The sequence below is a fragment of the Pseudophryne corroboree genome, chromosome 11 (assembly GCF_028390025.1).
Source record: "Pseudophryne corroboree isolate aPseCor3 chromosome 11, aPseCor3.hap2, whole genome shotgun sequence".
Taxonomy (NCBI): Eukaryota; Metazoa; Chordata; class Amphibia; order Anura; family Myobatrachidae; genus Pseudophryne; species Pseudophryne corroboree.
The window spans coordinates 173,409,287-173,422,003 of NC_086454.1; the positions used below are offsets into that span (position 1 = coordinate 173,409,287).

Below are 12,717 nucleotides of genomic sequence, written 5' to 3' on the forward strand. Positions count from 1 at the left end.
AGATTTTGATGTCTATATCACTGTTTTAAGCCATCACCTGCTCACCAGTAATTATTATTCTGTAATTATACCAAGCTTTTCCAGCAGATCTCTCCGTTCAGCTAATTTTCAAACAACTTTCCACCTCTGTTGACCAATTTCTCTCCCCTTTTTGTCTTAGGGCCTAATTCAGACCTGATCGCTCGCTAACAGTTTTTTGCACTGCTGCGATTAGATAGTCGTCGCCTACAGGGGAGTATATTTTAGCTGTGCAAGTATGCGAACCAGGGACGTGCGGTGAGCTAAATGGCTCAGGAGGCACTGGTTAACCCCATAGCCAGATATCCATGCAATGTATGAGCCAAAGGGTACATCTGGGCACTATACACAGGTACAGCAGTATAAACTCCTGGGAATTTGGCGAGTTTTGAATTTGATAAGAGATGTGCTTAAAATATAAGCAGGTGAGGCACTGCCTCACCTGCCATAGACTTTTTACTCTAGAGTTTGGGCTATAAAAATTATTAGAATAATGCAAAGAAGATATTTCAAACAAATTATTAGTATTTTTCATATACTTTATTCAGTCAAAACTCTGGTTTAAACATAAATATAGCAGGAGAGGCTCTGCCTCACCCCACCGTACGTCACTGATGCGAACGCATATGTAGCCGAGTGGTACAAAAAGATCTTTTGCAGTTTCTGAGTAGCCCAGAACTTACTCAGCCACTGCGATCACATCAGCCTGTTCGGGACCGGAATTGACGTCAGACACCCACCCTGCAAACGCTTGGACACGCCTGCGTTTTTCCAATTACTCCCTGAAAATGGTCAGTTGCCACCCACAAACGCCCTCTTCCTGTCAATCTGCTTGCGATCAGCTGTGCGAATGGATTCTTCGTAAAACCCATCGCACTGCAACGATCCGCTTTGTACCCGAGCAACGCGCCTGCGCATTGCAGTGCATTTGCATGCGCAGTTCTGACCTGATCGCAGCACAGCGAAAAAAGCTAGCTTGTCTGAATTAACCCCTTAGTCTGTCTGTTCCATATTTTAGTGATATCCCAGCAATAGCCCAGGTTCAGTTGGATTCATCGACTCGTTCTTCCTGGTGTCATCTACATCCTCAGCCACTACACATAAATATAATTCATTGTTGTTGTTGCGGATGCTGTAATATACTGATGTTTACCACTCCTACTGAGGTGCTGTATATGTTTAAACTGTTATCTCCACTCGAAGGGGCAATTCACCTGTGTTTTAGACAATGATAATAAATAAATGCCCAATGCAGCAATTCAATTATTTCTCTGATCGAGCGCAAGTGCCGCAGGCGCCTACATTTCTGCTTGCTGCCTTTTGAGCGGGCGAGCAGAAATGTGGGCAAAGTCTAGCTTTTGGGTGCCCAAATGGCACTTTCACGCCACGCCCATTAGTTTAGACGGGTTTTGCATTAATTGTGAGGAGCTGGATAATTGGGCCATTTATTGCTTAATGTGGGCAAGACAAACTCCTATTGATAACTCTTAAAAATGTAAATTTGTGTTTGTGGGATGAGACATTTAAATGACATTAATGGGGCATTTCTCTGTTTGTGCATGTCCTCAGTGGTGGCAAGGATTGGACCTCGCTTATCCCTAATGGGACATGTTCATGAGTAGTTTAATAGAAAAGAGATATAGGCTGTAATTTGATGTGACATTATTTCCATCATGCACATTTCTATCTGGCCCAGGATGGTTCACATATAGAGATCCCTAGCATCACTGGTCAGTACTGTGAGGGCTGGGTTCATTGGCTTTTTGTGATAGGTTACAAGGCTGTCAGAAGCTCAATCTCATTACTCGTTATATCGTTATTGATTGGCTAGGGACAGTAGCGCTTAGAGATAAGATCATCTCCAAGCACCCGCTGAATGCTGGAATACTCAGGTCACTGGAAGACCCGAGTCCGGTGTGAATGGGGACTACTCGGGAATAACCCAGGTCATTGCCAATGTATGAAAGAGGTTGAAGCCGGGATTTTATGTCTGAAAGTGGCATTAGGCACTTTTTGTCTATCTTTGGCTGAAATAAATTTTTACAATCTTTTATCAAATTCAAGAAGCCACAATATTTTTAAAAAGACCATAGGTGCGCCAATAATTTGTTTGAGATCAAAAGAGTGAGGAATGGAAAACATAATTTTTACACTCACACTGGGAATTTTGAGTACTTAGGGCCTGACTGATGTTTGTAAGTAAAGCAAAAAAAGCAAGTAACTTTGTGTCTGGAACAAACCATGTTGAAATGCAATGGGAGCAAATACAATTAGATTTTTTTCTGTGAGGGTAAATGCTGGCTGCTTTAGCATGTAGCCCAGAAATATTAGACAGTTTTATTTTTACACTGCAATTTAGATTTCAGTTTGAACACACCCCGCCCAAATCTAATTCTCTCTGCACATGTTACATCTGCCCCACCAGCAGTGCAACATGATTTTGCCCAGTTGCTTGCTTTTTTGCTTTATTTACAAACATGAATTAGGCCCTTAGTGTGGCCTCTTGGATTATGTAGCAACCTAGATGTGTTTCAAGAATTAGTTAATGAGGTTTTTAGGGACTACTGAGGTAAATCCATAATGGTATATTTGGACAATTTCTCATATATTCATCCTCTATTGATGAACATCATTGTTGGGGCAAAATGTTAATAAAGACTCAGATATATACTAAACACGACAAATGCATGCTTGAAGTAAATAAGGTAGCATTTTGGGAATTTTCACAATGAAGTCACCATCTGGACGATATTATATTCATAGCCAATTAAAAATACATTTAATTCCATGTACTTTTAGATTACTAGAAAGATAGATAGATAGATAGATAGATAGATAGATAGATAGATAGATAGATAGATAGATAGATAGATAGATAGATAGATACTGAAATTTTGAATAACATTTATTATGGCTTTTTTTGTTAATCTTTAAAATCTGGGAGGTTTTATTGCCTCACCTTGTAGATATGGCACTGCCATATGGGGTTCTGTGTGGACCTAGTCGAAGTACAAGCCATGAATGACTTGACATTACCCTGCAATCTAAAGGCGATAAAGTAATACAGAAATCAATCTATGGCACCCAACAAACTGCTTAAGGGGAGAGCCCAACCTACAACCTACTAATTTATATATATATATATATATATATAGTGCATCAGGAAGGTACTCACAGCGCTTCACTTTTGGTACAGCCTTATTCCAAAATGGAATAAATTCATTTTTTCCCTCAAAATTCTACACACAATACCCCATAAAGACAACGTGAAAAAAGTTTGTTGAGATTTTTGCAAAATGATTAAGCATAAAAAACTAAGAAATCACATGTACATAAGTATTCACAACCTTTGCTAAATATGTTGTTGATGCACCTTTGGCAGCAATTACAACCTCAAGGCTTTTTGAATATGATGCCACAAGCTTGGCACACCTATCTTTGGGCAGTTTCGCCCATTCCTCTTTGCAGCACCTCTCAAGCTCCATCAGGTTGGATGGGAAGCGTTGGTGCACAGCCATTTTCAGATCTCTTCAAAGATGTTCAATTGGATTAAAGTCTGGGCCCTGACTGGGCCACTCAAGGACATTCACAGAGTTGTCCTGAAGCCACTCCTTTGATATCTTGGCTGTGTGCTTAGGGTCATCGTCCCAGTCTGAGGTCAAGAGCGCTCTGGAGCAGGTTTAGATTCAGGATGTCTCTGTACATTACTGCATTCATCTTTCCCTCTATCCTGACTAGTCTCCCAGTTCCTGCTGCTGAAAAACACCCCCACAGCATGATGCTGCCACCACCATGCTTCACTGTAGGGATGGTATTGGCCTGGTAATGAGCTGTGCCTGGTTTCCTCCAAACATGATGCCTGGCATTCACGCCAAAGAGTTCAATCTTTGTCTCATCAGACCAAAGAATTTTGTTTCTCATGGTCTGAGAGTCCTTCAGGTGCATTTTGGCAAACTCCAGGCGGGCTGCCATGTGCTTTTTACTAAGGAGTGGCTTCCATCTGGCCACTCTACAATACAGGCCTGATTGGTGGATTGCTGCAGAGATGGTTGTCCTTTTGGAAGGTTCTCCTCTCTCCACAGAGAAATGCGGTAGCTCTGACAGAGTGACCATCGGGTTCTTAGTGACCTCCCTGACTAGGGCCCTTCTCCCCCCGATCGCTCAGCTTAGATGGACGGCCAGCTCTAGGAAGAGCCCTGGTGGTTCCGAACCTCTTCCATTAATGTATGATGGAGGCCACTGTGCTCATTGGGACCTTCAAAGCAGCAGATATTTTTCTGTACCCTTCCCCAGATTTGTGCCTCAAGACAATCCTGTCTCGAAGGTCTACAGACAATTCCCTTGACTTCATGCTTGGTTTGCACTCAGACATGCACTGTCAAGTGTGGGACCTTATATAGACAGGTGTGTGCATTTTCAAATCATGTTCGATCAACTGAATTTACCACAGGTGGACTCCAATTAAGCTGTAGAAACATCTCAAGGACAATCAGTGGAAACAGGATGCAGCTGAGCTCAATTTTGAGCTTCATGTCAAAGGTTGTGAATACTTATGTACATGTGATTTCTTAATTTTTTTATTTTTAATAAAGTTGCAAAAATCTCGAAAAAAAAACTTTTTTCACGTTGTCATTACGGGATATATTGTGTTGAATTTTGAGGGGAAAAAATGAATTTATTCCATTGTGGAATAAGGCTGTAACTTAACAAAATGTGGATAAGACGAAGCAATGTGAATACTTTCCAGATGCACTGTATGTGTATATATATATATATATATATATATACACACACACACACACACACACACACACACACACACACACACACACATACATACAATATATATATATATAAAACGTATATGTGTGTTTCGTGTTTGTGTATGAGAGAGAGTATGTTATGTGAGTGTGTGTATACATATAACAGAGATGTTGCAGTCTAATTTTTTTTAATTATCATGTGATAGGTAAACAGCGTGAACATCCAATAGCATGTTTGTATATTATGATAATGTCAAACGGGTATGGTAAGTACAGCAGACAACAGTTAACAACAAATTCATGCTTTGTTTGCATCTCTATAAAACACTATTACAATACAATATCCACTCAGCAGAGCAATGTGTCAATAAGTCCTAAAGAGGATGTAGTACAAGCTATGCGGATTCTACAGTCAATATAGTAAAACCACCCATTTTCCCAACGAATGCTCTGATGAATATTTGTGAAGCTATAGATTTACTGTATATACTGTAGCAAGGAATGAAATAATAAACAGATGGTTCACCTGGGATATACATCTCTCCTCTATCTTCATCAGGCACCTCACCCCACTTTTTCTTCCCCGATCCCAAACTTGACTTCTTCACCAGGAATGCCCTGGGCATGGTCTCCTCCTTTCTAGTGTTTTCTGGTATTATCAGGTTATAGGTAGTGGAACCTTGGCAATCAATCCACTTGGTCTGCACCAGATTCCTTGCTTGTAACACACCTGATGTTAGTCCATTAAGATCTCTTTGCCAATTCTTCCAATGTTAAATTCTATTATAATATTATATTAATATTTCTAAATACACATTCATCCAAAAAAAATATTATTTTCCAGCTTGCTGGATTTGACTATTGTGATATAAACCAGATCTGCTTGATATTTTTAAAATGTCATTATAATTTCATTTTAGAGCGATTTTGATATTAAATATTTGCCAACACTAAATAAAAGCAGAATGTTTTCAGTTCCAAACAAAAAATTATAAAATTATAAAATAATCCTGAAATCCAAATAAATAAAAATCGGAGAAAATAGCTAACTTTAATCAATTCAGGTAATATTAGATTAGTATATTCTCTTTTCCATCTGTAAACGCTGTATTCAGGACATGGCCCAGTTTAAGCATAAAAATTCCACTTTGTCATTATGTTGAGCAGTCTACAAGTATTTGTTGAATGATGACGGCAATAATAATAATCTACTGAACATAAAAGCGAAGAAAATCCAGTAAATATGTTGCTATAATTCAGATCTGTTATATGTTGCAACAAGTCCACAGATGTCAAATCCAATTTCTCTGGACTAAAGCTGTAGAATTATTCGGAAGTTCTAGGTGTTCAGGAGGAATTCAATCAATCTCCAAATCAATTAATGGTGATGAAGTCCTGATTATCAAATGAGATTAACATCTGATATCTTTGTGAGATGTACTACAAGGTGGACACTTCCAACGTTTGCATATTCATAGATGAAGTGCGAGTGTCTGCTGACAAGGAACCAGTTGTGAAATAACGGTGGGGGGAGGATCCACCTCTGTATTATTATTTTTCTCATCATCTTCTTTCAACCTGTTAAACTGGTTTCAAAACCGCTTGGAGTGAGGTGTAAACGCTTCAGGGAGGAGAGGAAGATTGGTAAGGTGGGGACATGGCTTCTGGGTGGGAGAAAGAAAGGACCCACACCCTGACCTGCATACATACTGCCACATGAAAATCAGGTAGCTCTTGTAGGGAGTATGTGCATGAGCCTGTTAGAAGGGTGTGTGTGTTTTTGTGGTGTGAAAACAGTGACACACAGTTGCACTGTGTTAGTATGTGGGACAAGTAACTGTCATTCCTTAATACTTTCTAACAAGCCCCCTGCAATAATGTAGATGATACATACATGTTAACCCAATCTAATCATGCCTCAGATAATACTATAACACAGTAGTCAGACCCAGGTGTAATAATTCCTCATATGCAGACTCTAGGACACGGACCTCTCACGCCTATCTGACTGGCTTCAGAGCTCAGCCTTTCACTCCTTCCTGATAATACACAGACAGATCACTTGCTCATAAAGAAACGTTAGAACTAGAACATAGCATTAATTATATATAACTATATTATTTTCTTGGACTTCAGAGTTTATTCTGGGCCCCATTTTGCTTAAAAAAAAAAAGTTGCCAATCAGGCTGTGTCCTAGGAGGCACTGGGCTGATGATGCAAAAGCCAATCTGCACATGCAGCACAGGTCCTGTGCATGCCCCAATATCAATATTCACATAAATGCTTGATGTTTTTCAACTACGCATGCAGCTAAGTAAAAAGGTCTCACAGCTTGTGTGTCCAACCAGGGCCGGTGCTGGGGTGTTCGGCGCCCTCCTGCAAACTATCAATTTTGCGCCTTTCTACAAATACAAATGTGACCGATCTCATCCTCAGATCTGTAACTAGACATGTTGGTGCCCCCCGCCCCTCAAGATCCATAAATATAGGGTCATAAAAAAATGACATAAAATATAGGGGCGTAAAATAATTATGACACACAGGAGTCAACATTATTCAAAATTACGCCACACAGTATTACCACTTATATACATTACGCCAGGTAGTGCCCCTTATATACATTACGCCAGATACAGCCCCCTTTTACATATTGCACCAGGTAGAGCCAGTCACACATTATTCCAGATAGAGCACCCTTCTACACATGCAGCTTCCCCCAGCAGGGGGAAGCGCCAAAAATATAGGGGCCACAGAATAATACCAATTCACATTACACTGCACAATAGTGTTCATTAGTCACATTACACCTCATAGTAGTGTCCATTAGTCACATTACACTGCACAGTAGTGTCCGTTAGTCACATTACACCGCATAGTATGCCCTTTAGTCACATTACACTGCACAGTAGTGTTCGCTAGTCACATTACACAGCATAGTAGTGTCGGTTAGTCACATTACACTGCACAGTAGTGTCCGTTAGTCACATTACACTGCACAGTAGTGTCCGTTAGTCACATTACACTGCACAGTACTGTTCGTTTGTCACATTACACTGCACAGTACTGTCCGTTTGTCACATTACACTGCACAGTAGTGTCCATCAGTCACATTACACTGCACAGTAGTGTCTGTTAGTCACATTACACTGCACAGTACTGTCCGTCAGTCACATTTGTCCGTTAGTCACATTAAACTGCACAGTAGTGTCCGTCAGCCACATTACACTGCACAGTAGTGTCCGTTATTCACATTACACCGCACAGTAGCGTCCATTATTCACATAATACCGCACAGTAGCGTCCGTTATTCACATTACACCGCACAGTAGTGTCCGTTATTCACATTACACTGCACAGTAGCGTCCGTTATTCACATAATACCACACAGTAGCGTCCGTTATTCACATTACACCGCACAGTAGTATCCGTTATTCACATTACACCGCAGAGTACCATCCGTTATTCACACTACACCGCGCAGTAGTGTCCGTTATTCACATTACACCGCACAGTACCGTCCATTATTCACATTACACCGCACAGTAGCGTCCGTTAGTCACATTATACTGCACAGTAGCATCCGTTAGTCACATTACACTGCACAGTAGTGTCCGTCAGTCACATTACACCGCACAGTAGTGTCCGTCAGTCACAATACACCACACAGTAGTGTCCGTTAGTCACATTACACCGCACAGTAGTGTTCGCTAGTCACATTACACAGCATAGTAGTGTCCGTTAGTCACATTACACTGCACAGTAGTGTCCGTTAGTCACATTACACTGCACAGTAGTGTCCGTTTGTCACATTACACTGCACAATACTGTCCATTTGTCACATTACACTGCACAGTACTGTCCATTTGTCACATTACACTGCACAGTAGTGTCCGTCAGTCACATTACACTGCACAGTAGTGTCTGTTAGTCCCATTACACTGCACAGTTCTGTCCGTCAGTCACATTTGTCCGTTAGTCACATTAAACTGCACAGTAGTGTCCATCAGCCACATTACACTGCACAGTAGTGTCCGTTAGTCACATTACACCGCACAGTAGCGTCCGTTATTCACATAATACCGCACAGTAGCGTCCGTTATTCACATTACACTGCACAGTAGTGTCCGTCAGTCACATTACACCACACAGTAGTGTCCGTTATTCACATTACACCGCACAGTAGTGTCCGTTATTCACATTACACCGCACAGTAGTGTCCGTTATACACATTACACTGCACAGTAGCGTCCGTTATTCACATAATACCGCACAGTAGCGTCCGTTATTCACATTACACTGCACAGTAGTGTCCGTCAGTCACATTACACCACACAGTAGTGTCCGTCAGTCACATTACACCGCACAGTAGTGTCCGTCAGTCACATTACACCGCACAGTAGTGACCGCCAGTCACATTACACCGCACAGTAGTGTCCGTTAGTCACATTACACCGCACAGTAGCGTCTGTCAATCACATTACACCGCACAGTAGTGTCCGTTATTCACATTACACTGCACAGTAGTGTCCGTCAGTCACACTACACCACACAGTAGTGTCCGTTATTCACATTACACCGCACAGTAGTGTCCGTTATTCACATTACACCGCACAGTAGTGTCCGTTACTCACATTACACTGCACAGTAGCGTCCGTCAGTCACATTACACCACACAGTAGTGTCAGTCAGTCACATTACACCGCACAGTAGTATCCATCAGTCACATTACACCGCACAGTAGTGTCCGTTAGTCACATTACACCGCACAGTAGTGTCTGTCAGTCACATTACACCACACAGTAGTGTCCGTCAGTCACATTACACCGCACAGTAGTATCCATCAGTCACATTACACCGCACAGTAGTGTCCGTTAGTCACATTACACCGCACAGTAGTGTCCGTCAGTCACATTACACCGCACAGTAGTGTCCGTTATTCACATAATACCGCACAGTAGCGTCCGTTATTCACATTACACTGCACAGTAGTGTCCGTCAGTCACATTACACCACACAGTAGTGTCCGTTATTCACATTACACCGCACAGTAGTGTCCGTTATTCACATTACACCGCACATTAGTGTCCATTATTCACATTACACTGCACAGTAGCGTCCGTTATTCACATTACACCGCACAGTAGTGCCTGTCAGTCACATTACACCACACAGTAGTGTCCGTCAGTCACATTACACCACACAGTAGTGTCCGTCAGTCACATTACACCACACAGTAGTGTCCGTCAGTCACATTACACCGCACAGTTGTGACCGCCAGTCACATTACACCGCACAGTAGCGTCCGTTATTCACATAATACCGCATAGTAGCGTCCGTTATTAACATTACACTGCACAGTAGTGTCCGTCAGTCACATTACACTGCACAGTAGTGTCCGTTAGTCACATTACACTGCACAGTAGTGTCCGTTAGTCACATTACACCGCACAGTAGTGTCCATCAGTCACATTACACCGCACAGTAGCGTCCGTTATTCACATAATACCGCACAGTAGCGTCCGTTATTCACATTACACTGCACAGTAGTGTCCGTCAGTCACATTACACCACACAGTAGTGTCCGTTATTCACATTACACCGCACAGTAGTGTCCGTTATTCACATTACACCGCACAGTAGTGTCCGTTATTCACATAATACCGCACAGTAGTGTCCGTTATTCACATAATACCGCACAGTAGCGTCCGTTATTCACATTACACTGCACAGTAGTGTCCGTCAGTCACATTACACCACACAGTAGTGTCCGTCAGTCACATTACACCGCACAGTAGTGTCCGTCAGTCACATTACACCGCACAGTAGTGACCGCCAGTCACATTACACCACACAGTAGTGTTCGTTAGTCACATTACACCGCACAGCAGTGTCCGTCAGTCACATTACACCGCACAGTAGTGTCCGTTATTCACATAATACCACACAGTAGCGTCCGTTATTCACATTACACTGCACAGTAGTGTCCGTTATTCACATTACTGTGCGGTGTAATGTGAATAACGGACACTACTGTGTGGTGTAATGTGACTGACGGACACTACTGTGCAGTGTAATGTGAATAACGGACGCTACTGTGCAGTATTATGTGAATAACGGATGCTACTGTGCAGTGTAATGTGAATAACGGACACTACTGTGCGGTGTAATTTGAATAACGGACACTACTGTGCGGTGTAGTGTCCGTTATTCACATTACACTGCACAGTAGCGTCCGTTATTCACATAATACCGCACAGTAGCATCCGTTATTCACATTACACTGCACAGTAGTGTCCGTCAGTCACATTACACCACAGAGTAGTGTCCGTCAGTCACATTACACCGCACAGTAGTGTCCGTCAGTCACATTACACCGCACAGTAGTGACCGCCAGTCACATTACACCGCACAGTAGTGTCCGTTAGTCACATTACACCGCACAGTAGTGTCCGTCAGTCACATTACACCGCACAGTAGCGTCCGTTATTCACATAATACCGCACAGTAGCGTCCGTTATTAACATTACACTGCACAGTAGTGTCCGTCAGTCACATTACACCACACAGTAGTGTCTGTTATTCACATTACACCGCACAGTAGTGTCCGTTATTCACATTACACCGCACAGTAGTGTCCGTTATTCACATTACACCGCACAGTAGTGTCCGTTATTCACATTACACTGCACAGTAGCGTCCATTATTCACATAATACCGCACAGTAGCGTCCGTTATTCACATTACACTGCACAGTAGTGTCCGTCAGTCACATTACACCACGCAGTAGTGTCCGTCAGTCACATTACACCGCACAGTAGTGACCGCCAGTCACAGTACACCACACAGTAGTGTCCGTCAGTCACATTACACCGCACAGTAGTGACCGCCAGTCACATTACACCGCACATTAGTGTCCGTCAGTCACATTACACCGCAAAGTAGTGTCCGTCAGTCACATTACACCGCACAGTAGCGTCCGTTATTCACATAATACCGCACAGTAGCGTCCGTTATTCACATTACACTGCACAGTAGTGTCCGTCAGTCACATTACACCACACAGTAGTGTCCGTTATTCACATTACACCGCACAGTAGTGTCCGTTATTCACATTACACCGCACAGTAGTATTCGTTATTCACATTACACTGCACAGTAGCGTCCGTTATTCACATTACACCGCACAGTAGCGTCCGTTATTCACATTACACTGCACAGTAGCGTCCGTCAGTCACATTACACCACACAGTAGTGTCCGTCAGTCACATTACACCACACAGTAGTGTCCGTCAGTCACATTACACCACACAGTAGTGTCCGTCAGTCACATTACACCGCACAGTAGTGTCAGTCAGTCACATTACACCGCACAGTAGTGACCGCCAGTCACATTACACCACACAGTAGTGTCCGTTAGTCACATTACACCGCACAGTAGTGTCCGTTAGTCACATTACACCGCACAGTAGTGTCCGTTAGTCACATTACACCGCACAGTAGTACCCACACAGGAGAGCACCTTATACACATGCGGCCAGGTAGAGCCTATTATACATATTATGCCAGGTACATCCTTCATTCCCTCCACAGCACAGCCCCAGTACCTGCAGGAGGTCCCCGACTCCGGCGCTGCTCCTCCTCTGCTTTCTCCTCATGTCTCTCGGAGGCGCCGTTACCCCCGCAGCAGCGGCTCTGTAGGATGTCGGCAGTTATGCCGAGAGGGAGGGAACGGGTACTAATTTCTCGGGCCACGGACTGATGGAGGGCCCGGTGGGGCCCTGGTCCTGGTCCACTCCCTGGTCCACTCCCTACCCCCTCCCTCCTTACTGGACTGCAGCATAAGCACGCATCTTGGCAGCACAGCACATGCTGCAGTGTGCTGTGCTGCTGTGAGGCTGCTGCTACTGCTGAGCCAATGCCTATTTGGGTAGTGGGG

The 12,717-nt window shown here is 43.1% G+C and overlaps 1 protein-coding gene and 1 long non-coding RNA gene across 2 annotated transcripts in view; one reads left to right on the plus strand and one right to left on the minus strand.

Moving 5' to 3' along the window:
- The window catches only part of OVOL1 (ovo like transcriptional repressor 1), a 38,887-nt gene extending 33,358 nt beyond the window's left edge, over positions 1–5,529 (minus strand). Inside the window, exon 1 of the mRNA XM_063946166.1 lies at positions 5,308–5,529. Within this exon, the coding sequence (XP_063802236.1) occupies positions 5,308–5,407 (100 nt within the window). The 5' untranslated portion in view covers positions 5,408–5,529. The remainder of the gene's footprint in view (positions 1–5,307) is intronic.
- The window catches only part of LOC134970073 (uncharacterized), a 195,301-nt gene that overhangs the window by 109,957 nt on the left and 72,627 nt on the right, over positions 1–12,717 (plus strand). The gene's annotated exons all lie outside the window — the stretch shown is intronic.